The sequence below is a fragment of the Ciconia boyciana genome, chromosome 2 (assembly GCF_034638445.1).
Source record: "Ciconia boyciana chromosome 2, ASM3463844v1, whole genome shotgun sequence".
NCBI lineage: Eukaryota > Metazoa > Chordata > Aves > Ciconiiformes > Ciconiidae > Ciconia > Ciconia boyciana.
In genome coordinates, this window is record NC_132935.1 from 67,354,513 (window position 1) to 67,381,471 (window position 26,959).

At 47.5% G+C, this 26,959-nt stretch overlaps 1 protein-coding gene across 3 annotated transcripts in view; it reads left to right on the top strand.

Moving 5' to 3' along the window:
* The first annotated feature begins 3,108 nt into the window (after window positions 1–3,108).
* Window positions 3,109–26,959, top strand: part of NR4A3 (nuclear receptor subfamily 4 group A member 3) — a 30,270-nt gene continuing 6,419 nt past the window's right edge. Inside the window, exons 1-7 of one of the 3 annotated variants that reach the window (XM_072852875.1) lie at window positions 3,111–3,555; window positions 5,978–6,139; window positions 8,763–9,649; window positions 11,865–11,994; window positions 12,950–13,122; window positions 18,556–18,755; window positions 19,963–20,141. In XM_072852875.1, the coding sequence (XP_072708976.1) occupies window positions 8,765–9,649; window positions 11,865–11,994; window positions 12,950–13,122; window positions 18,556–18,755; window positions 19,963–20,141 (1,567 nt within the window). In that variant the 5' untranslated portion in view covers window positions 3,111–3,555; window positions 5,978–6,139; window positions 8,763–8,764. The other 2 variants (XM_072852876.1, XM_072852877.1) reach the window with 2 other exon arrangements.

The window sequence follows — 26,959 nt, forward strand, 5'->3', positions numbered from 1 at the left end:
AACGCCACTTTCTAACCATTTTCTCCAAATATCCTGTTTCCTGCGTAGCGGTTCCTTAAATAGCACCTCGAAGATTATTTTAAAGACTTTTAAAACACTCTTGCCGCCGGTTTTGGGTTTGGGGTGGGTATTTTTTTTTTAATCCTTCTTGCATGACGATATTTTCACATCGTGGGAGACAGGAACAGCTCGAGGAAGCTGCGAAGTTGCACGGAGCACACGGAGGGGGAAGCGGGGGGGGGGCAATAGGGTTTCTAGGAGCGTCCACCTGGTACCGACATTTTCTGCTTGCACACACTCTCCGTGCGGAGCTGCGAGTTTCGGGATGACGGTGGGACTGGATACCCCTGGGGTTAGCCCGCCGGAGGGGGTGAGGGGGCCGGCCCCGGGCGGCGGCCGCGCTCCGCGGAGTCCCTTTCCCAGCAGAGAGGCCGAGATGCAAAGGAGAAATGACAGCATGGAAAGCGGAGTATTTTTATCAGGGCCGGTGCCCCGGGCGAGCGGCGGGCGGAAAGTGCCACCCTCTCTCCTCCCCTGCCCTCAGCCGCCCACGCCGGCAGCGGCATCAAAGGGAATCTCCCTTCTCGCGGCGTGTCAGCACCGGGGATGAGCGCACCGGCCCGTCATGGCATTTTCACTTCTCCCGGCGCTTACTCAACAGGCGGGGGGGGGGTGGCGGTGGTGGTTTGGAGGGGGGGCGGGGGGAGGACTCCCAACCAGCCGCCGCTTCTGCCATGAGGTCACCGCCGCGCTATGCGCGCCCGCCGCCGCCCCTGCTCCGCTCCGTTGCGTCAGGCAGGGGGTATCCCCGCCGCGGCCGAGCGGGGCATCCCCGCCGCGGAAACACCCCGCGCTTCCACGCGTGTCCCTCGCTATAGCGGGCCGGGGCATCCTAGGCCCCAGCCCCTCCGCCGTCCCCCGTTTGGCCGCCGCTCGGGAATGTCAAGCGGTTCCCCGGGGAAGAGTAGGGATGGGATGGGATGGGATGGGATGGGATGGGAAGGGAAAGCAGCGCACGCTGCAGCGAGGGAGGCGCCCCGACGGAAGCGCCCCGAGCCGGCGGCCCGGACACGCGGGACACGCAGACGGGGTGCCCGGCCACCGAGCGCACCCAAGCGCAGCTTTTTTGGGGGGGAGGAGAGCTGGGGCCGGCGCCCCCCGCCAGCGGCTTTCCCCCTCCGGAGAGTCGCGGGGGTGGGTGCACGGGGGGGGGCTGCGTGGGCGCGTCGGGGTGCCCGCGGGCAGGCGGTCCCCGCGGTCCCGCACTCCACCCCCTGCCCAAAGGAAGCCGGGCGCGGGCGGGGGCGCGGCCCCACGACAATGGGACTCGCCGACGCTATAAATACCCGCCCGCGTCTATATTTGGTTTGGCCGGATCACAACCGGGGGGCCCAAAAATAGCGCAGCGCGCGCGCGCGCCCGCCCTGCCGCTGCCGCCGCCGCTACTGCCGCCGCCGCCGCCGCCGCCGCCGCTCAATGGGCTCCGGCTCCGCCCCCTCCCCCGCGCGATCCCGATCGCCCTGCACGGGGCCCGGCGGCTAAATTTAGCAACGCCGCTTGCGTCAATGACGCGGCTGCCGTGCGTCAGCCCGCTACGCCCCGCCCCTCGGAACGGGGCCCGCCGCGTCCTGTGCGTGGATTGGCCGCGGCGGCACGAGCACGGCGTTCCGCGGTGACGTGGAGGCGCTGATTGGCCCCGCCGGGGGCTGGCTGCGTCCGGAGGGGAAGTGTCGCCGCGCGGGGAGCCCGGCGGCCGGCGGGTTCCCCCGCGGGGGGAGCGGGGGCCTGGCAGCCGCGCCGGCCCGGGAGGGAGGCCCCGGCGCCCGCAGGAGGACGGCGCGCACCGCTGGCCCCGCCGCCTCGGGAAGGGGATCCCGGGCCCGTACGTGCCTCCGCGCCGCGCTGCCGCTCCGCGGCGTCCGCCGAGGCCCGCGCCGGCCCCGGCTTCCCCTCCCCGCCGCCCGGGGCGGGAGCGCGCTCCGCGGCGGTGCCGGCGCCAGGCTGGCGGAGCGAGAGGCGGCGGGCCCCGAGCGGGCGAAGCGAAAGTGCCGCCGCCGCCTCCGCCGGTCCCTCCGCCTCGGGGCGGCGGGCGTGCGCGAAGCGGGGCGCCTTGCTCGCCCCCGGCCCCGCAGCGTCCCGGCCCCGTCGGCTGAACTCGCGTCGCAGAGCCCCTCCGTACGAAGCACAAGCACAGCAACGGCCATAACGGCCGCAGTGACAATAGCAAACGGCCCGGCCGCCGGCAGCGGAAGTAAACACGGCACCGGGCACGGCGGCGGCCGGCTGCTGCCAGCGGAGGCGGCGGGGGACCCGGCCGCCGCAGGCTCGGTGCTCCAGGCAGACACACAGAGGCAGACAGACAGACAGACAGGCAGGCACACAGACAGGCGGGAGCCCGCGCTTTCTCGGGGCCGCGAGCGCCCGCTCAGAGCGGCGCCTTCCACAACCTGCTCTTCGCTCCTGCGCACGGGAAAGTTTCAAAAGAAAAGGAAGGGGGGGGGGGAAGGAAAAAGAAAAAAGAAAAAGGAAAAAAGGAGACAAGAAAAAATACGAAAGAGAAAAGGAGAAAAAGAAAAAAGGGAAAAAGAGAAAAAAAAGTGAAAGAAAAAAGAGACTTTTAATAATTCCTCCTGAAAGTGCCACTAATTAACCAAGCAAAGCTCTTTTTCCCTTGAACCACTCCGGCAGAGTTGCTGCGTTTGCAAAACAGCACAACACGATCGCTGTTGTTGTTCTTAATAATAATAATAAATAACAATAATAATAAATAATAAATAATAGTAATAATAATGATGATAATAAATTTTAATCTGTCTTGGGAGCGCCTCGCCAGGCTGTCGCGGGCAGCCAGCCCCGAGACGGCCGGCCGGCCACCCTGTCCCGCTGCCGGCGGTGCACGGCCCGGCCCGGCCCGGCTCGGCACGTCTCGGCTCGGCGGCGCTCGGCGCGGCTCTGTACGGCTCGGCTCTGCACGGCGCGGCGCGGCGCGGTGCGGCGGGAGCGCGGCGCACACACTGGGGCGGGGGGGGGGGTCAGTAGCGTCAGGCTCCCATGGCGTCACTATTGACGTTTCGCATTCCAGCCGCTCTATGGAGAGGCCGCTAGGGCTCCTCTCACATAAATGACGTTCAGAGAGAGGGAGCGGGAGAGCAGCGCAGAGAGGCGCCTCCGTCCCCTCTCTCCGCGCAGGCACACGCGCACCCCGGGGCACTCGCACTCGCATCGGGGACGCGGGCGCAGGTCCCGGCCCGGCTCCCGCCGCACACACACAAAGGCACACCGCGGCGGCGGCGGCGGCGGCGGCGGCGGCAGCGGCTCGGCATCCCTCGCCCGCCCGGCCGCTCCCTCCCTCCGCCCGGGGACGGGCTCCTGGCTCCTCGGGCTTTTGCAATCCTTTTCCATGCCTCGGGATAACGCACCCTCCGGACCTGCAGCCGCCGGGAGTCTCCGGGGTTTTGTGTCTCGGGTCCTGTCGCTGGACAGCGCCTACATGCGCCTTTAAGGAAGCGGGCACCTACAAACTAGATGTAAAGACGGAACCTCCACAGCAACCGAGTACGTATACGAACGAGCGGGAGCGGCCGAGGGAGAGGGACAAGGCGACGCGTCCCCGCTCCGTGAAAGTTGGGCCGCCGGGGTAGATGCTCGGGAGATGCCGGCGGCGGGCGGTGCGGCTCAGCCGACGCGCTGCCGTGCCGGGCTCTCGCTGAAACTTTTCCCTCTCCTTTCCCCCCCCGTGGATGCTCATTTGCCGCTCGGCTTCCGAGCCTCCCTGCCGGCTCAGCAACCCCCGCCGTGCCCGGGGCACCGCCGCCCCTCGCAAACGGGAGGGCTGTGGCGGAGAGGAGCGGGAGCCGGAGCCGGTGGTACTAAGGTATTTCTGCTAGTTGTTGTCATGGAAATGATGCTGCCGGCGGCGGCGGCGGCGGCGGCGGCGGGGAGTTTGCAGCGCCCGGTGATGAATGGCAGCAATTTGTCTCCTTCCTTTAACTGCGCTTGGGAAATAGGTGGTTTTGTTTGCACAAGTTCGAGCTAATAGGGGCGGCGGGGCAGGTTGGTCGGCTCTCACTTTGGGAGAGAGCAGCCCCCTCGGCAGCCCGCAAGAGCCGGCCCCAAGAGGTAATTGCCGGAATGTGACATATTGTATTGAAATGAGACGGGATCTTTGCTCGGCACGTCTGCCCGGCATCTGCTCCTCGGAAACGTGCACTTTTCCCTTCGGAGGTCGGAAGCGGTAATGAGGGGCTGCGGTGCCCGGGCACGGGCGGTGCGGCGCGGGGAGCCTGGGCTGCGCCGCCGCTGCCCCGCTCCTGCCCCCGCGGCGCCTCGCCTTTGCCGGCTTGCCCGAATAGCTGCGGAAGAAGTTTCAGTCTTGGAAAGAGGCGAGAAAGCGCGGGCGCAGGGCTGTGGTGTTATGTCGGGGGGCGGTCATGGGGACGGCATTATCGCGATACTCTTTCCCGGGAGGAGATGCGGCTCACCTTCGCGCGGCTAGTTAATAACGCTGTTATTTAACTTGCAATTTTTGGAGGCGATGGATTCCGTGCGAGGACATTTCCCAGGGAGAGGGCGGAAAGCGCTGTTTTCTGTAGGGGGGTTGGCGTGTTGGGATCGGATTCTTTTCTCCAGGGGAAAAAAAAAAAAAAGTTTGGGAATGAATCGCTAACTTTTATCCAAGCCGCTTCACTCGATTACATTCTTCGCCCTATTTTTCTCTCCTCCGTGGAGACCGTTGTATGCTGGAGTCAAGCCCCGGTAAAAAACAATGGACTAAACCAGACCAGACGGTTTCTTCGGAGGTGAATCTCACGCGAGCTCGTGGATATTTGCTGGAGTGACCGTGCGGCTCGGGGCGATCCCTCCCCCCTCCCCCCAAAAAATCGCGAGCTAACCGGCGGTGGAAATCGAGCTCGAAACTTTTTAATTCAATGGAGCGTCCCCCTCCGCGGTCCCTCCCGGGTAAATGAAGGTTTCGAAACTCGCCTGAAGAAGTCACAATCACAATGGAGTATTTCACGGTTTCCTCCTCGTATTACAGGGTGGGGAGGGGTGTCACTCGGGGCTGAATGTAAAGTGCACGGAGGAAGAAAAGAGCTTTGACAAGGGTAGTTATTTCCTCCTAATTTACGGCCCTTACGGCTCTGCGCTCCTGGCTGGGGCGGCTGCAGTCCGGAGGGGTGTTGCATGGTTAAAAGCGCAGCGAGTGTCTCTAGGTAACCGGCGGCCCGGGGAGGGAGAGGAGCCCCAGGGCGCTCCGCGCCGAGCGGCAGCTCGGGAGGGAACAAAACCCTCGGGAGAGGAAGGGATGAGCTGACAGTCACTTCACATCCCAGGAGCTGGGGGGGGGGTGTCAAAGGCGAGGGGCGCGGGGAAGGCAAAAAAAAAAACCCCAAGGAGCGGGCGAAAGAGCCGCCGGGCAGCGGCTCCCGTGGGCGGTGGTGGCCGCGGGGCGTCCCGTGGGGCAGAGCCGCGCGGGGAGCGGGGCCCGGAGACGCCGCAGGCTAGGTGGGCTGGTGGGATACCCCAAAAGTCCGGCCGGCACCTTGCATAGAAACTTCCAGCCTGCTGCTGGCCGCCTCCCCCCCCCCCAAAAAAAAAAAAGTTCCCGCGGGGAAGTGGACGCACAGGGATGCTGCCCCGCCTGTTGTAGTCACCCCGCCTGGGGCTCTCCTCTCGCCTTCCCCAGGCTCCTCTCTCGGAGAACAAACGGGCGGCTCCGTTGTCCCAGCCCGGTGCTTTCTGCCTTTTGTGCGGTGAGGGAGCGGGAGCTGGCAGAGACGCGCTCCCCGTCCGGCTCCCCCTTCCCACCCGCGGGGCGAGGCGGGGGCTTGCCGTGCGAGCGGGGGGGAAGGTGTCGTCCCCCCCCGTCCCCCCCGAGGCGCTCCGCCGGGGGGGAGGCGTGGGGGGGGCTCCCCAATGCCCCGCCGGGCACCGCCGCCCCCTGACTCTGCCTTCTCCTCCCGCCGCCGGCGGACAGAGCCCGGGTCGGAAGAGCGCCCCCCGCCGAGGCCAGGCCCCAGACCCGCCTCCGCCGAGAGGTCCCAGCCGGCACCCACCCCGCCGCCGCCGCCGCCCGCCGCCGCCACCGCCTCCGTCCGCACCTCCAGCCCCACCATTCAGCGCGCAAGATACCCGCCAGGTAAGCTGCCGCTCCCCGGGGCCCGGCTCCTCCCGGGAGGGGGGGGGAGGGGGAGCTCCTGCCGCGGCCCCTACCCTTCCCAAATCCCTCTGGCATCATCGGTCCCCGACGTCCCGTACCGGGGCCGCGGGGTGTTTAAATCCCGACAGGATCTGGGCGGCGCCCGCGTTTCACAGGGCTTTTAGCGATGCCCTGCCTGGGCACATGGGGCTTGCGAGCCCCCAGCCAAAGACGTGCCAGATTTAAGGGGAAAATGGGGGGGATGTTAGTGTCCCTGTGAGGAGCACAGCTTGCTTGGCGTTAAACCGGGCATCCCTTATGTCAAGCTCTCGCAAAGATAGCAGAAGAGTAAGGTAATAGCTCTGAATGTCCCTACCCTGATTTTTTCCCCCATTCATTTGGGCTTTGATGACAGGTTGCTCTTCAATGCGCCTCCTGTGGGGCTTTTTGAAAATATTGTTGGGTAAAGAAGAGAAAAATCCCAGGGTATTTACTTTGCAGGGTAATTAATATCGGCGCCCTAAGTGGAAAAGTAGGGGTTAGAATTAGTCAGTCAAGTGCGCTGGCAAAGGGCGAGGTAGGAGGAGTCTTGCAGAGCCAGGAGAGACTAGACCTTTAGGTGAGGGATATTTTTTCTGTCCTCAGGTCAGCCTTATTTTAGACTTCTGTTTTCTTGCCCCACTTTGCACAGAATTCAGTGACATAACCCTGTTACACTCAGAAAAAAGCAGGGAAAAAAAAGCATAATGATCTGTTTCCCTGAACTCCTGCTCGTTTTCTGAGCTAGCATAAAAAGCCTTTATCCTTCATAGGGTTGCATATCAACACATCCACTCCTGACATTATCTGTCCGCTCACGCAGTTGTGGTCCTCAGTCAGTTCTCAGTGGAGGTACATGGAAGGAATTTCTTTCCCTTTTTATTTGATTAAGCACTGATCACTACGTTTTAACAGATGGTCCTTAAACTAACAAACGATAGCAATAGGACTTGCCATGAAATGTGCGTGCATGGAGTGGTGTGGACAGAAATTGATAGGAAAAAAGAGAACGGTAGAAAAATACATAAATAACATTGGGAGGTGAGGCGAGGCTTGTGAAAGGGTTGTCCTGCTTTTGTCTTTAAGTATTTGGATTTACAGGCAGGAAGGTCTTAATTTCAGAAAACAGCACCATTTTTTTTCTTAGTTTTTAATGTTTTCTCGAGAAGAAGAAAGATGTGAATGGTTTGTGACAGTACGATAATTGAAATCTGGTGCTTAGTTTAAATATGTTTATCTGCAAAGCGGGCAGGAAAGAATTAAAAGTTGATTTAACACAAATTATTTGGATTCCTGCATGCCAGGCTCAAGTGAATATTTTAAAATTATAGGTGAAGGCAGTTCTTAAAATACGGAGGAAAACCCCATTATTTTCAAGGCAGCTTTTTTTTAGTATGAATTGTTTCTCAAGTGCTTTTGCAATATAAATTACCACGATTAAGAAGAGATGAACTGCACTTCATTTTGTTGTACATTTTCTCCATATTTACTCTTCTTTTCTCTTTACAAGAGAATATATACTAACTGATGCATTTTATTCCTCTGCTGCAGAACCAAAATACACCACACACTTTTAGTTTGGGCTGCAAGTATTGGGCTAGAATCTCCCAGTGTTTAGTCAGGCAAACCTTAAATGGGTTGCAGAATTGGATCCATTATTTCCTGAGAGCAACAAAGGAAACAGCAGACTAGTAGGAAATGTAAAAAAAAAAAAAAAAATCAAATCTTTATAGCCAGGCACTGTGTTGCTTCAACCATCCCAACTACCGGTGAACCACATTAACTTTTATGACTAATGGATTAAAAACAATTACATTAGCAGCCTCAGCCTTGCTTTCCTATAAAAACAGAAACAGAATCACCACGTACTTTTTCTCTTACATGTTCGCAAATTTAGGGATATGTTGTACCACTCACTTTTTTTAGGAGAATGTTCTACCACAGATAAGCCTTAAAACTACTAGTTAGACAGCAACCTTAAATTATTAGCTGACCAGAAATATGCTTCAAAGGCCCAGAGTTGAGTAAGCAAAATTGATGTTTGCAAGTCCTAAGTAGCAAACACTGTGATTTGAGTTGTTCCTCTGACATGCGCTGCAGATGCTGTTTCTTTTAAAATAAATACCATTTTTAATATTATGCATTTGATAATCTTGTTTACCCTTCATGAAAATTTTATGGCACGGTTGCACGCATACAGAGATAGATTTAGAGCCATAAACTGTTTTCATTCTGCTTATCTAATTCTCATTGACACCTATGTATATTAAGCAGCAGATGTAGGGCAGCTTGAGATGGCTTCTTCTCTCACTGACACTCGTATAAATTTTAGCTGCTCCCGCGACTAGATGAGAGCAGGCTCCCTAGTACCTAATGCTTAGTCGATCCCCGATGCATATTTCTTGTCGAAAGGCAAAGACTCGAGGCTAATTTATATGTCCCCTGTCCAGGCGAGAGTGGGAGTCGGGTGTCTAACTGAGCTCCGTGAAATGTGGGAAAGCTTTTAGGAAAGAAGTTCGTGAGGGCCTGGGCCGCGGCCTCGGCGCGCTGGGCTTGTTGTTAACGTTCCCCTTTGCCCTTGCAGATATGCCCTGTGTGCAAGCGCAGTATAGTCCTTCACCGCCCGGTTCAAATTATGCAGCTCAGACCTACGCGTATGGCTCGGAGTACAGCTCAGAGATCATGAACCCTGACTATGCCAAGCTGACCATGGACCTGAGCAGTACCGAAATCACTGCCACTGCCACCACCTCCCTTCCCAGCTTCAGCACCTTTATGGAGGGTTACTCTGGCAGCTACGAGCTCAAGCCTTCCTGCCTCTACCAAATGCAATCTGCCTCCTCCAGCCAGAGGCCCCTCATAAAGATGGAAGACACCCGGCTCTCCTCGTACCAGCCCTCACTGCCACCCTCCACGGACGAGGGGATGCCCAGCACTTCCATGTACTTCAAGCAATCTCCGCCCTCCACGCCCACCACACCTGGCTTCCCCTCTCACCAGAGCCTGTGGGACGAGCCCCCGCTGCAGCCCACGCAGACCTGCCTGCCGCCCGGCCACCTGATGGACGCTGCCCCCATGAAGACCGTGCCTCCGCGCTTCCCCCTCTTCCACTTCAAGCACTCGCCCCCCCACACACCGGCCGCGGCCACCCACATGTGCTACGACCCTGCTTCCCTGAGCCTGCCCCTGGGCTCCGACAGACCCGCCGCCAGCCAGACACCCATGGAGAGCCATTCCTACGGGCTTCATCTGGCCAAAAGACCAGCCACCTTAGCCTTCTCACCGCTCGGCCTCAACGCAGCCACCTCCAGCCTGATGGGTGAGAGCAGCGGCGGCGGCAGCAGCGGCCTCCCATCTCCGCCCAGCAGGAGCTCCTCGTCCGGGGAAGGCACCTGCGCAGTCTGTGGGGATAATGCTGCCTGCCAGCACTACGGGGTACGGACGTGCGAGGGCTGCAAGGGCTTTTTCAAGGTGAGAGCTCTGCGGTTCGCTCCCCTCCCTGCTTCCCCCAGCCTCCCCTCCCTCCTTACCTGCCCCAGTACGCTCCTGGTCCTCACCGGGGGGCTCGGGGGTGTTGTGTTAGAGCTCAGAGCCCCCCAGCAGGGCATGATGGACACCCACCCAAAGTTCTTGAAGAAGGCCAAAGCAAGCCCTCCATAGGATAAAAGGATCGGCCAGTCTCAGCTGAGAAGGGGCTGTGGCAGTGAGCTGGGCAAACCACGTCCCCGGTTTGCCAGCGTCCCTCAATGGAGCATGGGTCACCCCTCTCTGAGCTATAAACCACATTTTTCCATAGCAAAACTCACCTGGAATACATCCAGCCTGGGTTTTTCTCAGTCACTCGTTCCAGTTAAACCTCACTTTTAAGTGAGGAAAGAAATCCAGAAATCGTAAAGTCCACTTGGCATGTTAGTTGATTGCAGCGGTGCCATTTGTTGTCCTGGGGCAGTTGGGGTGAGGAGGGCTGCAGGGTCGGCGCCAGGAGGAAACTGGTTTCGTGCATGGGGCAAACCCAAGCCCTTCTAGTTGTATTTGGTTGCTGCCTCGTCGTTACTCTTCAGTTCAGGAGCCCAGTGAGTCCTCACCAGTGGAAAGCTGCTTGCAGAGCAGTGAATAAGCACTGCACAGGGTCCCGATGCCCGTTCTGTAACAGAGAAGGCTTCGCAGCTGAATAGCAGCACGAATAACTTACACACGGCAGTTTCTCAGTGGAACTTTCGTGCTTATGTTTTTAAGATTTGAATACCCTCGTTTTGCTCTTAGATTTGGGGGCTTCGTAATTTCCTTTCAACAGACCAAGTTCAGATTCCAGTATTATTTTCAGAATTAGCTTGTTTAAGTGAAGAACTTGGGACAGACTTTTAGGGGGATGGTTCTGGGCAGCAGGTTTAAGACTTGATACATTTGGGGTTGATTTGGTATATTCCTTCCTGCAAAGATAGCAGTCATGCCCCTGTTCTGGTAAAAGATACGATGGGAACAAAAATAGTCCAAAAATAGTTGGGGGGGAGGGCTTACAGCATTTTTTTATTGTACACAGAGCTGCTAATGTTACTTAATAATAATCCTTTGACAACATGGTAAAACGCACATCTCCTGTAAAACTCATTTGTTATTTAAATATAATTAGAAAAGGAAACACAAATAACCTGGAAATAGCAGCTCTTATGGGCCCAATCCTGCCCCTGTGGAAATCAATAGCATATCCTTGACTGGGAGCAGTATCTAGAGCTTATTCTGCAAAATTAAAGTTTTCAGCTCTAAAGCACAATGAACAACATTTGCTTTCTCTCTTATATTTAGTACATTGAGGCTGTTATTTGAAAAGGAACACAAATTATGAAATAACATTTTTCCATTAATTTAATTGCAGTGAAAGATTTAATATTGAATGTTGAGCTGATAAATTTGTTCCTGTTCTGATGTCTTTCCTATTAATGTCTTTTTTTTTTGTGCTGTGTTATTTATTGATGTATCTTTGATTTTAAGTATGGAAACACGTAATACATTTTTGCATCAATATTTGTTACATTCTGCCAAGGCTTACCAGGTTTTTACAGATTTTAAATTTATTGTGTAGTTTTAAGATTATTTTAGAGTTAATTAAATGTATATAACTACAGTATAATTCTGTCTATTTTTTTTCCCAGGTCAGTTTAGCTTTCCTAGAATATTTAACTAAACATATTTGTAGGGGTTTCTGGTATTTTTATTTTTCTCCCTGATGATTTTAATGGCTAACCAAACCAGTTATTGTGGTATTTGACTAACAATAGCGATAGCAAGAGAAGTACATCGCAGATCATTTTGATTTTATTTTAATAAGGTCAGCAATAATCAAGGGAATGAACCAAGTAGAAAATTGTTCCCAAAGGGATATTAAAAGCGGAGATAATCTAATCCCCAAAGGTAGATGCGATGACCTGGTAATTTCAGATATGATTTTATCATTCAAAGTTGCCTGTCTCCAGAGACTTGCTTCAGAACAATCCTAGATGATTTTCATTGTCAGCAGCTAACACTAATAAAATTGTTTTTCCTGGAGGCTAGTGTGTTAGGAAATTAATTTTATCTAATTATATGAATTGCACTGTCGCTTTTCATGTTGTAATTAAAACACATTTTGTCAGGTTCTAAGTTGTTCAAGAAACGATCAGTTTACTATTTTTGTGTTGCATTTTCACAGAGAACCGTTCAGAAAAATGCAAAATATGTTTGTCTTGCAAATAAAAACTGTCCAGTGGACAAGAGACGTCGTAACAGATGCCAATACTGCCGGTTTCAGAAGTGTCTCAGTGTCGGCATGGTTAAAGAAGGTAAGGACTATTGCTGTTATTATCCCAGACACTGAAATATTACGTTTAATGAATCTCTGTGTGTGTGTGGACATGGATGTCTTTACAAGGAATTTTATGGTGATGGGATTCATAACCTACCCCAAAATATGTGCATTCGTGTGATAATGTATTGATTTTCTTCTTTTCACCTATATTATCATATTTAGACTTTAGACCCCAGAGTTCAAGAACAGCAAGGTCACGAGAGGATAATTTGACAGTGGCCAAAATGTCTCCTTTATTAACTTTGAACGTTGCTCAATAATGCTGTTGGCTTCCCCCTGTTATGTCACTGGGGGCTGCACTGGACTGTGTGCATTTTGACATAGGATCTTGTCTCATTCCCATAAGCTGATTGTAAATTTGCAATTAATTTAAATGGAAACAGGATCAGCTCATTAGTCCCAATTCTGCAAATATTGAAGTATGTGAGTAATACTGTGTGAGCAGTCCCATTGCAAATACTAACATGGATAATATAACCTATATAGCGTGACCATATTTTTTCAAATGCTTCAAGAAAGCTAAAATTAGTTTGAATTAACGACTCTGCCATTTAAAAGGTGCACCAGTAGTAGGAACAGTAGAATTTGTGTTTCACATTCAGTTTTCTTTCAGCAGTAGAGTGTCTCTGTGCGTGTGTGCGCATGGGCACACATACACGGGCGTGTAGATGTGCTGCAAACAAAGCACGAACGCTAGGAACACAGCTGGGCTTTACGTTAGCAGCTACATTGCTGCTTATGATCATAGGTCTGACGCAATTTTGGTATCATTTGTGTTCCTTTGCAATCAAAGGCATCAAGAGCATGTGCTGAAACCGGAGAATGCTCTTATTTTTGCCGGGCTGGCCACCATAAGAAAAGCAGGTGTTCATTCTGATCCGTCGTTTACTGGTATCTTCACAACTGATTCCGTTTTTTTTTTTACCTAGTTGTCCGTACCGACAGCCTGAAAGGGAGAAGAGGTCGGCTGCCTTCCAAACCAAAGAGCCCCTTACAGCAAGAACCCTCTCAGCCCTCCCCGCCTTCTCCTCCCATCAGCATGATGAACGCCCTTGTACGAGCTTTAACCGACTCCACGCCCAGGGAGCTTGACTATTCAAGAGTATGTCTCACTTTTCTTTACCTGTTTGTTTTCCACGTAGAAATGATTCGTGAACTGCATTTCTACTTACCAGCTGGTTTGCTAAAATGAAATTAAATGTGAAATTTGAATGAGGGTAGAAATTTGTCGAGCCAGCCATGTCTTTTCATGGTTGGTGGACAATGAGGGGAAAGGAGGTGCAGTAGAAATTAGTGTTAGTAACTATTCATCGTGAGGATCTCAATCACAAAGTTATCTGCAGTATATTCCATGGGTGAGTGAAAGCAAAAATGCGTGGATAAACAGAGCAATCTTCTTGCAAAAGGCTGTGCCAAAACACTAGCAATTACAATACGATGCATTAATCTACTAAACTCAGGAGCAGGACTCATATGTCCAATATCTTAATTTTCAGGTTCTGAATGCTAAAATCTAATAGCACTTCCCTAATACTCAGATATAAGGCTTGCGCAAAGTAACACTGGATGGGTAGGGCCATTTCTATTGAAATCAATAGGGATTTTGCCATTATTTAAATGCAACCAGGGTCTGGCTTTGGATACCCCAGCATGAATATTTATTTAGTAAAATTCACATTTGTGAAACAAACCTTTTAAAAACAAAATTCTAAAAAATTATCTCAGCAAAGCTCTACCAGAGATTACATATTTTTGCTACCTTGTTCTTTAATGTATCATATTTACCATTTAAATATTCATGGAATATTTTGAAAGCTTAGAAAACTATTCTGTAGTTATTAAAATACAGCATTGAAATGGCTTGTTAAATTTTTAGGCAGGTTGCTATAGAAAAAGAAAAAAATACAGCTAAGGAAAAACGAGATCAAATTCCTTCCCCTTAATGAAAAATTATTAAATCTGAGACTGTAAAAAATTCAGCTGTACTCAGACAACATCTACATTGGCCATTTATCACTTGCTGCTAAGTAATATTTAATACTAAAACATATTTGATTGTAATTATATAAAAATTACATTATTCTCTTTTAGAATATACTTACATATATAATTTAGCAATTTTAAGCATGCTGTAACATGTTTTCTTCAAGCTAATCTGTAAGTATACAATCATAAAATTTTCCAAATTCTTATTAAGAATCTAGCTGTCCAGTATCTGACAGCCTTTTAAGGGGAGAATGCATTAGCCATATTTACATGTATTTTAACTTACCCAGAATGTCTCAGGGGGTCATTCTGCAAATACCGAGGTGTGTGATGAGATGTGCTCTTTGACAGAAATCTGCTGGGTTCCACAGAATTACAGGCATATAATAACCCAGGCCATGAAAGCAGTATCTAACCTTAAGTATTTATTTATTTATAAAGTTCTTTTGCATTTAAAAAAAACTGAATGAAAATTGTGTATTTTTATGTCACTTTTTTCTTTGTCCTGCAGTAATTATTTCTCTTTTAATGAAAAGAGCCCACAGATCTAATTGTTGAACAATTCTGTTGGACATTACAGGAAGCATATGATTGACAGTAAATTAATTTAGTCTTGGTAGCTAAAAGATTAAGTATGATTGTCTGTTATGACATATTAATAGCCAAGTTTTCTTTATAATAAAATATATAATAGTCTATTATGCTCAGCAGTACTGAAAAGACAAAAATATGCTAGAAGAAATTAACAGAATCTTATGTTTTTCATAAACGTTATACTTCTTTTGAAAAGTTAAGGGAGATCAGAAACAAATGCTGTGTAAAAACTGAGATTAACTAATGAAATATGCAGTAAATACACTGCAATGCTAAAAAATTCCTTTGAAGAATAGCCCTGTACCTGTAAAGACTAGCTTATGGCAAGTTCAGTTAGGCTGTGACCCTGCCGAGCACCACAAATGGGTAGATCTGGAAACGTGGCTTTGGAGTCGGTCCTAACACTTCCACAGTCACGACCTTAATGTTTACCATGGTCTTCATGTTTACAAGCCGTAAGGTCTGGACCATCTTAAAAATACTGATAAGAGTTTCAGAGAGGAACATGTACCCTTTCCCTCCAAAAAAACCTACACACACGCACACACAACCCCGCCCCCCCGAACCAAAAATAAATTATATAAGCTCTGAATTTTAAACTAAAACAGATTGGAACCGGTTCTGTTCAGAACACGGCTACTTTTCAGTTCAGCACTGGTTTTAACTTACCAGTCCACGGCAGTGGTATATTTAGGTATTTGGTTTCAAAAAGCAATTGCTAGGAAGAGAATTTGGTTTATGAACTCCTTAAAGGCCAAGGGCCGCAGTCTGGTCTCACACCTGTTCTACTGGTACAATTCCACCGAGTTTACACTTCTAAGTAAGTGAGATGAGAAACAGACCCTATATCTTGCCATCCTTATTCATGCAGAATAGCCACCAACATAAATAGAAATGTTGCCTTTTTGGAGGGAGAGTGCAGGATTTAGGTAACAATCCTCCCCCTTCCCCAGCCAAAAATTAAGCAAATATTGGGGCTTTTGGAAAAACAAGCATAGCTTCTCTGTGCAGAGAAGTTATTGTTAGGCTTTTGCAGCTGTAGCAGTTGATGAATGTCTGATGAAAGCAGGCAAAGGGCAGAGCTAGGTTGTGCTATCAAGCTCCCCAACGTCAGGCTTTCCGAATCTCTTTAGATGTACTATACAAGTTAATGTTGCTTGCTGCACGTTCAACCCCCTCCTTGAGTAACAGTCGGGTTTCACTTAATTCCCAAAGGGGCTCTGAGAAAGGGAGCAAGGCAGAGCTTTGTCTTCTGTCTTTCTCCCGGCGTGCCTCCAGTTTGCACAGGGTAGGTTAAGAAATGCATGTCAGAGCCCTTCCGTAGCGTGGCCTCCTGACCAAGGGCAGGCTTACCAGCTGTTTTGGTCAGAAGTTAGGTCAAATATCACCTCTTCTCAATGAAATAATCATGGAAAAAACCACAGATGTTGGTGCATAAAACAGAACCATACATATTGTTTATGGTTACTTACATACTCATAAGTCTATTACAAGTAAATAGTATTTTATTTGAGCTATTCTTTGGAAGTGCTAACTCTTTGTAGCAAGCAGTGACATATTATAGCAGCTAAAAATTATACAATTCCATATAATTTTTTATCTTTCTTCTAAAATTGGTCTCATGGACTAAACTATAACAACCAGCACAGGTTACAATTTTTTTTTAGATGCAGTTAATTCAATTAAGTGTCTCATGTGGGATATACTGTACTGTAGCACTCATAGTTATGTGACACAATGCAGCATTCAGCTTCGTTAGAAAATGTTAAAACTTTGCCTTACTTTTGCCAAATGAATGTTTTATAAATATTGGGAGCAAATTAATACCTGGCATAATTACGCTGACTTGTGATGAATTATATTTAGAATGCACTTAGGGTAGTGTCTTTTCTCTTTTCCTTTTCTTTTCCTTCCTCCTCACTGATCAAAGGATCAAGAATGTGTCTTGCCTTAACAGTACCTGTGGTGAGGCAGGAGTTTCCATCAGCCTTTTCCATTTCCCCATGTAGAAGGGAGGAGTCATAGCTCAGCCCTTGCACAGCAAAGCACATCTCCCAGAGTCTTCAGGAGCTGAAGGCCATGAATGGGAAAAGCCCGCCTACTTACACTCACGCTGCCTTGGCTTTTTCCCCAGCTTCATTTTAAGAGGGTCCAGAACAGGCAAGGTCTCTGAAAAAGCGTATGATCTTTCTCTACCCACTAATCACCCCAGTGCATCTTGCTGCAGTCCAGTGCCAGGATTAGTTATTTCATGCTGCTTGAGCATCCTCAACTGCTCCATTCAGATGGGGGACTGAACATGTAAATGGTGCAGCATACAGATGTTTCTACTGCTGCTCCCCATCCTCTCTGTATTTTGGCCTCTACTTCCTTCACTGTCACAGGATCCTTCAGAGTAGCTGGGGCAGAATTTGTCTCCACATGAACTTTATCAGAGGGATTGCACATGTTTCACTAGCTGACTAGGGATGTGAGCTGGAGCTTACCATGAGAAACTCGTGTAGTTAAGGTTGGGTAAGCAGAAGAGAGTCATTCAGGGCTAGTCATTCAGGGCTAGTCATTCAGGGCATTCAGTCATTCACGGTACCCCAAATATGGCCAGAGGTCTCTAGGATTGCTATGGTTCTCCAATCAGTCAGCGACTCTGACACTGTGTTCATCATCCCTTACCAGCAACAGCAACCAGCTCCAACTAGGACAGGCAGAGAACAGGGCACCCACCCGAGAAGTTCTGCTTGCTGCCCCCCTCTCTCTTTCCTGCACAGAGGTGACTTTTGGGTTGCAGTAAGCAACTTGGGTGATATCTGCAACCCAAGTGGCACACCTGTAATAAAGCCCTCCCAGGCTGCCAGCCCACTGTTACCAATCGGGAAAGAGATGTGGGTCTTTCTTCTTCCACTCGGGCTTGGGGAGTTGCTAGGGAGACCTTTAGGCTGACGGACTCAAGCCCTAACTGCATGTGGAAAGTCATTTCCAAAGGGCGTGCACACTTCTTTCAGCCATGGAGCCACCCCAACCTTTCCTCGGCTGAGTCCCAGAGAGAGGGTGGGTATGAAGTCTCTCCCAGAAATAACCCACAAGATGCCTGATGGGGAGGATGTTGTTACAATAAATCCCAAATCATTCAGTTCCTGCTCAGAAAACCAGCAGCGCTTTCCAAGCGCAGCATCGGACTAAGCCACGAAAGCGCCTGTTGTCTTCTCTGCCGAGAGAGAGAGCAGTGTCACGGGAGTGACAGGGATCCACTGGCGAGGAATTAGGAAATAGCAGGGAGGGAGCTGTCAGAGGGTCACGGGGAAGCTGAGCAAGCTGAGCCTGTCGAGTGGTTGTCTGGAAGAGTTATGGCCACATCAGCAGGATAATAGGTTCTCCTGAACCTTAAATGCTTCTATTTGAAGGATGAGAGGTGATATGGGGCAGCTGTTTTACTTTGAACCAATTCTGTATTCAAATGAAGCAATGCTGCATGTGTCAGATAAAAGATGATTTATCTTACGTGTCTCTACCACTGTCAGATAAAACGCAGTTTAGAGGTTTTGGAAGAAATCTGTGTTTTGGACGTACTGAGACAAATTCATCAATGGGAAAAGTGTTTAACTGTAGTAAGTTAAATAGTATTCCTCTTCTAGTGTGATGGAAATTATCCTACCCACCAGGTTTCTGTTTCTGTTTGCTAATAGCATATAGGTACTTGTAAACTGTGATAAGTATTACATTTTATTTATAAATTTTAAACAATTTCTATACTTCTGGAAATATTTTTGCAATATACCTCTGAACAGTAAAACACTTGTAGGTAGCCAAATAGGTAGATAGATGTAGACCTACTTATTATGCCTTTGATAATAATACCAGCTTTGCCACAGAAGGAAATGTTGTCGGGCAGGTAATGCCATATGTTTCACAGAATGCCCTTAAATGCATATAACGTTGCTTTCTGTGGCTTTCATTTTAGTACTGTTCCACTGATCAGGCTGCTGCAGGCACAGATGCAGAACATGTACAACAGTTCTATAATCTTCTGACTGCCTCCATTGACATAACTAGAGGCTGGGCAGAAAAAATCCCAGGATTTACTGACCTCCCAAAAGAAGATCAGACATTACTCATAGAATCAGCTTTTTTGGAGCTGTTTGTACTAAGACTCTCCATCAGGTAACTATTTATTTCATTTCCTCTTAAGCTGATGTGAAAAATCATCCATCTACATATTTTTAAGGAATAAATATGGCGCTATCTTCGAACATTGTCAATTGTACCAAAAACCCCACAAAACATCAGCAATGTCTGAATCCACAGGATATGGTGTTTAATTTGTTTTACGCTGCAGAAAAAACAGGGAAGTGATTTAAAAAGAGAGCATAGGTCTCGCTAATACGCTTCTTTTTGTTTGATATACCCCATCCTCTTCTTCCATAGTAATCGAAATTGATCCTCAGATACTATTTGAGCACGTTTGCTTCATACTCATCAGCATTCAAACTACAGAAAAGCACCTTCAGTATGAAAGCTTTTTCCTTTTCCCCCTTCTTTTGCGCATGCACATCTTTGTCGTCTGTTTTGAAAGGGATGAAGAAGCTTTAAAATCTTGTTCAGACTGTTTTTCTTCTTAATACCAAGTCATTTAAAAGAGTGAGATGCTATTTGTCAGTCTGGCACTAGTTAAGACACTTTACCAAAAACACTTTCAGGGACTGGGGAAATTCCAAACTGGTGATTTGAATTATGCCCTTGTTTCTTTACATTGAAAATGACCTTTGCATGTGGTTTTTAACAGGGATATTGGCAATAGGGAGGAGAAGGAGAGGAGAGTTTGGCTGTTTTATGTCTCTTGCAGACAGGTTTTCACATAAAAGAGTTTATGATGCTATGTGTATTGTGGTGCATTATTGCATGTATTTTCCATTGTTTTTTCCTTATCAATTTTTACAATATGAAAAATGCAGATGAGACTAAGTAAATGCTGAGAGTTGCAGAATCTCTTATTTCTCCAGTTTTTATTAGTTTTGTATTTCAAAATGCGCTCACTTAGTATTCCTTTGGTTCAAACATACAGTATTTAATGTAAAATGTCTTCTCTGTTTATGCCTTTGGGCAGGACCAAAATCTTAACTAATTAGACAGTCTACACCACATGCTACAGCTAACCTCAGGCTTATAACTCTACCAAGTAAGCAATCATAGAAGCTTGTTTGTTGTACTTTGGCCCCAAGGGAGAGACATATTGTCAAACATGAATGCCCACATATGTCTCAGGATAATATGCCTTGGATTTTAAATGACAGACACTTCAATACTGGTTATGCATTTTGCTGTAAAGTAGAAAATGCATTTCTAATTTTTTCAATTATTTTTATTTGAGGTCTGATACTGCTGAGGATAAGTTTGTATTCTGCAATGGACTTGTGCTTCATAGACTTCAGTGCCTTCGTGGATTTGGGGAGTGGCTCGACTCTATTAAAGACTTTTCCTTAAACTTAAAGAGCCTTAACCTTGATATCCCAGCCTTAGCAAGTTTATCAGCTCTAACTATGATTACAGGTAAGTGCTCCTTTGTTAATAGAAAGCTTCAGACTCTAGTGCTTTGCTTTAATGTAGATTCCAGCAATTTCAGTTAACTTAGCTATATTCAGGGTAAAGTGAGTATGATTTTTAAGCATTTTAATGACCGTACCAAAATTGTGGACTAACGTTAGGCCATCAGATACCCCTGTTAAAATGTAATCTAACTCTCTCTTTCTTCATGGTTTCATTGTTTTCTTGGAATAGTCTCTAAAAAGCAAACTGCTTCCAAGCAAATTGTGTAGTTCCTACAAAAACATTCAAAATACTTGCTGAATTCACAGAAAAGCCTGATTAAATCACCAGAGCTAGGTCTTCTGTGTAGGAATACTAATACCAGGGTAGCTCGAGAGCTAGAAGCCATACAGCCAGTATAACTCACCTCTCAGCAAGATAGCTAGACCAGAAAGAGTGCTTCACAAGGCCAGGTTGCTTTTGGTAGCCAAGCCACTGTAAGTATTCCATGTACTGCTTTTTTGAGAGAGAAAATTGGAGAGTAGTAAGAAAAAAATCCTCTTCTGCAGTTGGACAAAAGCTTTTGGGTGTGCATGTGACCATATCATGCCTTCTGCCTGCTGGGGCAAACAGCAGGAAACTAATGTCAGAATCTGCCAGATCTGGCCAGTAAGTACAAAACGGGGAAGCATAACCTTATAAAGTGTAATTTTCTCATTCCTGAAGCAACAAAGTCCCTTGAAGTACACACAGCATGCCTTGGGCTTCTTGCAATTGAAGAGGCATGGCTGATGGAAGTAAGAAGGGTTGGGAGTAAGGGTGTCTGACAACCATACAGCAGAAGTCAGAGCAGCAGTCATCTCTACTGAAAGCCTCACACTCATTTCAGAAAAGCTGGTAGTATAAAGGGGCAACTGTATCATCAGTGTGAGACAGGGCTTCAGTGAGCTGGATCTTCCCAGGGATGCTATAAGCTCTGCTGGGATGGATATTGATTTCCTCCTGCATTTCAGGCATCCACCAGTTTGCAGGCAGTGGCCTCAACAATATCCGCTGCAGTCTTCATTCTACCTAGGATGATGCTAGGGAAACGCTGAGATAAAACTAGAGATGATGCTAGGGAAACGCTGAGATAAAACGCTTAATGGCAAATATAAAAACTATAAATTGGCCAATTCCTGCTGACAGTTGTGGGGCCAAGACTTTGGCTTCAGAGTTGGCATGGTACACTTCCTTCCTGCATTTGGGTGAAGGGTTAGTGTATACATGTTCTAGCATTAACTCTCTGCTTCTTAAGAAAAAGGTTTTCAGGTTTTTAGTTAATTTCTGTTCATTTTTTCCTGTAGTTGGAAAGGGTACATTAAGGTCCAGATTCTAGCTTCCTTGATAAAATGCTTAAGTCCCGAATAACTCATTGGAGTTGCTTTGTTCTGTATGAAAAATTTTCAAAATGAGTGATATCTTAAAGTGAGAAAGAACATCCCCAACTTATTTTTTTACTCCTATATATAAACATCCACTGACATGTGTTCATGCGTACTTACATATAGGTATTGTATGTATTATAAATACATATATATGTATGTATATACATACCTATATACATATAAGATGTATATACACGTATGTGTATGCATGTGTATGCATCTATAAATCAAGGACATGTGCTGTCTCTCTCCATATGTATTTACATACAGGCATATATGTTCACATATATCTAGCACATATCATTGATTTAGATTATTTACTATATATTAGATATGTATTTTCTGGATAGACACAGATAGCTTGTTCTTGATTATCTTCCTGGTGACTGAGAGGATGCAGTCAATGAACAGGATCCCCCAGCAAGATGTCTAAGTGAATGTAGAAAAAGCTACTGTGTAGGAAGAAAAGTTTTTCTCCTTACAAACCCATGCCCTGTTTTAACATGATAATTCTTTGTTCAGTTAGGCACTGTTTGCTTGCCCATACATAAAGAGTCAAAGCTGTCCAGTGGCTGGCTCAGGTTGCCCTAAGATATTGAATAGAAATAGCTTTTAGTTGATAATGCCCCACATTTCTTCCTTTCCTTGATAACAGCCCTTTCAGGAGTTGGCTATATTGTGCTGGTCTTCCCAAAGTTTCTAAACAAATGGAAGTAACTGTTGCCTTTAAGAGGAGAGCATTTCTGTCCATAAAAGCCTTAAGGTTTTTTATATTTGTCAAGCTTTTCTTGATTTTCTCTCCTGTATGAGGTGGTGCTTAAAATTAATGTAGTTTTCTGCTTATTCTTTTATTTCATGAGGCCAATATATCTCTGCTGATTCGCTCTTAAGGACAGAGTATACTTTCATGTGATCTAAATTAGGCCGAAGCTCCTGTGTCTAGTGATTTATATTCACAGGTTTCAGATCTCCAAGGGCAGCTAGCTAACTTAGGGACTCAGCCAGAAATTTGGCCACCTGAAAATGGATGGTATTGTATAATGATGAACGATATTTAAAAAAAACTGAAAGAGGAAATCAGGTAATTATGGCTAAGAGAGCACTGCAGCACAAAATGCTGGTGGGCAGGGTTCTTTTGAGACTTTCTCAGTGATAGTATATTGAAATTTTATATTCAGGAAAGCCTTGAGATTTGCCTCTGGTATTGCATGCCATGAGAAATGGCTTCTTGTCTTCTCCCTGCAGTTTGAGTATGACAAGCCATATGCTGGTTTTCAGTTAGTCCCATGTCATGGTTTAACCCCAGCTGGCAACTAAGCACCACACAGCCGCTCGCTCACCCTCCGCCCCCCGGTGAGATGCGGGAGAGAATCAGAAAAATAGAAGTAAAACCCATAGGGTGAGATAAAGACAGTTTAATAGGACAGCAGAGGAAGAGAAAATAATAATAATAATGATAAAAGAATGTACAAAATGAGTGATGCACAATGCAATTGCTCACCACCCGCTGACCGATGCCCAGCCCGTCCCCGAGCAGCAATCGCTCCTCCCCGGCCAACTCCCCCCAGTTTCTGTACTAAGCATGGCACCATATGGTGTGGAATAGCCCTTTGGCCAGCTGGGGTCAGCTGTCCGGGCTGTGCCCCCTCCCAGCTTCTTGTGCGCCTGGCAGAGCATGGGAAGCTGAAAAGTCCTTGACCAGTGTAAGCACTACTTAGCAACAACTAAACCATCAGTGTGTTATCAACATTATTCTCATCCTAAATCCAAAACACAGCGCTATACCAGCTACTAGGAAGAAAATTAACTCTATCCCAGCCAAAACCAGGACATCCCACCAAAAGAGAAAAAATAATAAAGATTTTGGAAATCTGAAATCTGTTGAACATTTTTAAGCATTGTTTTGAGGCTTGGCTTAGATTTAGGTGGGTGGTTTAGGTGCCATTCTTTATCTCTGGAGAAGGTACTCTTCTCTCCTGTAATGGACTGTTGGAGGCAATGGGTAGTTAGCAAACCCTGGTTCAAGCCCTTTTTGTGAGTCAGAGCAAGAGAGAGTGACCTTTTCCAGGAACATAGGATATCCGACTATTGGGTATCACTGTCTTTTGTGTTGAGGCCATTTGACATATTTCATGGGCTGCAGAATGGCTGTTGTGTATGATGATCTGGGGACAAGCTGGTGCTCAGAGGGACACCTGAGGCCCAGTCTCTGGTCTGATTCCAACAGGAAGGGAATCTGACCATGAATCTCCCATGTCCCAGATGGATATCCATGTGATTGGGCTGCAAGACAGGAAAGAGCCAGGAAAGCTCTGTTTTGTGAATCTAGTTGTTTGCTTTTATTAACAACGCTGAAAAACCGAAATGCCGGCTTGAGCAAAATTTTCTTCATTATTACACAAATTGCTCCAGTTCTTATTTTGCATTAGTCAACTTTTCATGACTTGATGGTTCAACCAAAAAAAGAAAAAGACAACGACCCAGTGTTGTATAAATGTCATAGCTTGTTTTAATACTGTACAGCATCTTAGGTAGCTCCAAATTCAAGAATTGTCTCTCTGGGTAAAGAAAAACGCTCCTGGGAATACTGACCTGTTTGTTCGTCTTGATTTCATGAGTGCTCTCCATAGCCCAAACAAAGACGTGCTCTTAAAAAACAAACCCTCTTGTATACTAGTTGGCAGTATTGCTGAAGGAGAAAATTAAGAGAAGTCGCTTCTCTGTTTCACATGTTCTCTCTCTGTTCTGCAAGAGTGACAGGGAGAACTAATATCTCTCTCCCAGCGAAGGAAGAGGGAATAAATGTAAAAATTAGTGTTGGAGGCTAAAAGACATTCCACTGTTCCCAGTGTCCCAAGATACTGAAGGCTGTTCTCTCATCTTGGGATGTCAAATCCGCTGCACAGTAACAGCCCCAGTAGTTCCAGTGCCCGTTAACCAACCCTGCTGACTTGTTTGGAGTTGCAAAGCTCCACGTCCTATCTCAACCACAGCTGCAGGTCACAGCAAGGATGCATGGTTATAGGCATATATGACCATTTGTTCTGTTTAGTAATTTTGAAGAGGACAACGGGAGACCGAGTGAGTATCACAATACTCACTAATTCACTGCTTGCTTTGAGTGAAACTTTGAGTATGCACAACATAAAATAAACAGGAAAAGATTTTGTCATATTTTGCATTGTATAATCCATTAGAAAGTCCATGTATTTGTGATTTTTCTGTTTATGTTTCCTGGGAATTTGCAGTATGTTGCCTAGAGGGAAAAGCATCATGTCAGATTGCTGCTGAATTTTCAAGTCCTTTCAGATAGGACATGAGCTTGAAAGAGCACCCAGAATGAAAGAAGTGACATCTGGTTTATTGTGGGTGGCTTGCAAACAGTTAACTTAAAACTCTGCAATGCCCAAGCACATCTTTTTTCTTTAGGGTACTCCTTTAGGATCTTCCTCTCTCTGTCTCTCTTCTCTTTTTTTACTTCTTCAGTTGGTTAAGAAGGGCTGGACACAACTTCCTCCAGAGCAGATCAGCAGCGCTCTGAGCATCAGCCAGAAGAAAGTAGTTAGGAAACAACACAGGACACTGAGCCCACATCCCCATGAAAGCAAGAAATGAGTTCTGTCCTGTTCTTTTTCTTTGGATCACTTATTCTGTTGGGATGTAGGATCTAATGAGCTAAAGAAGCATGCCAACATGGAACGAAAATGCCGGTCATCCTGGGACAAGTTCTGTCCTTAGTTCCACTTGGACGATTTCTATCAGTTTAGTGTGTTGCATGGATCACAAGTGTTCCTGCACAACCACCCCATGCTGGACTGGATAGTGTTGATGATGAAGCTTTGCAGAGTAGACCAGATATTAGCTCAGCCTATCCTTGAAAATGCTTCTTTAACTTCCCAAATTACCCTTTATAATGCTCTGCTTTACAGTTTTTCTAACAGTGTCAAAATATAAAGATTGAGACTCCGATGCAGATCATCTCAAGGGCACACTCTAATTTAGCCTCAGATTTCTGCCTGCTCTAAAACTGCTAGTGCTCTCTCTCTCTCTCTCTCTTGTTGATTCTCTTTTCCTCTCTGCCTCTTCCTTTCTCTATCCACATCAAAATATTATTGTTTTGCCCACTTGACACTCTCAGTGGGATGCTGCTGAGTACAGAGCATTCTAGCCCTCATTCAGCCAAGCTCTTTCGGCATATGTTTTATTTTAAGTGTGTTACAGACCAGCCCAGAGCCACTGTATATATTGGGCTTATTCACACTCTTAATGCTTTGTTAGGCTGGCACCAGAACATTGAAGAATATTGTGAGGTTTCAATTAATTATGAATTTGTGTTTGTCTTCCTGCTGTTGGGCTTTCTGTTCCAGTTTACAAACACAATTTTTAGCACCATCAGTCATACCAAGAAATAGTAAGGAGTCGGGCTGGCTAAAAAGGGTCTGGCTGCTGCAGTTCCCTTCTGAACATGAATTTGTCCAACTTCCCTACAGAAGGGAGGCTCACCTACTCTTCAGCAGCAGATATCCTTCAGTCCTGTTGCCAGGATCCTCCGGAGTGGGTGCTTCGTGTGCTGGGTCTACATAGGAGCAGGTGGCAGACTGGAGGAGTGTAGGAGAACCAGTTATAAAAAAAAAACAACCTCCAGATTGCATTGTCTGCCTTCCCCCTGCCGCTTTGCTGAGGGAAATACTGTCAGCATCAAAGTGAAGTACTCACTCCTCCTTCTCCCCTCCCACCCTTTTGCTGAGGCAAAAACTCTTTCCTCCAGCAACCAGCGGCTTTTGTGCTACATTGTGGTTTTCTTAAAGAAGGGAGCAAACTGTGATGTCCTGTGTGGTCATTCAGCTCATCTGACTTTAGGTACCTTGCACAACTGATGGAGAATACAGGGCACCTCCAGAAGATGTTTCTTCCACTTAAAACATCTTCTAAAAATGCTCATCCTTCCACTGATGGTAGGAGGAGCTCAAGAAGTCTGCGCTCCTAGCTTGGGCACCCTTGTGAAGTGCCTGAGAGTTAGGCTGGATGAATATGGGCCAGACTGCAACAGGAAAGGAGACGCTTGGGTCTGCTGAGTTGCAATCTTGCTGTGCAACAGTGTGCACAAGCCAAGCAGAAAGCTGTAGGCAACTGAGCCTCACGTTATTTGAGTTATAGAAGGGGAAGAGGATTATGAAGGGGGAAGAGAAAATCAGATAACTATATTGAAACCGAAACAATCAAAATGCCTATTTTAAGTCTGCAGCGTAAATCTGTTGCCTTTCTGATTGGACTGACACCTCAGAATGAATTAAGGCTAAAACTGACCCACCCTGACACAGAGCGCGGAGCACAAGGGTCTTTGAGATACTCAAGGTCTTTGAAATACTTACACTCTTTGAGGGGTGTTTCTCATAAAGGTAGCGCTCAGTCCGC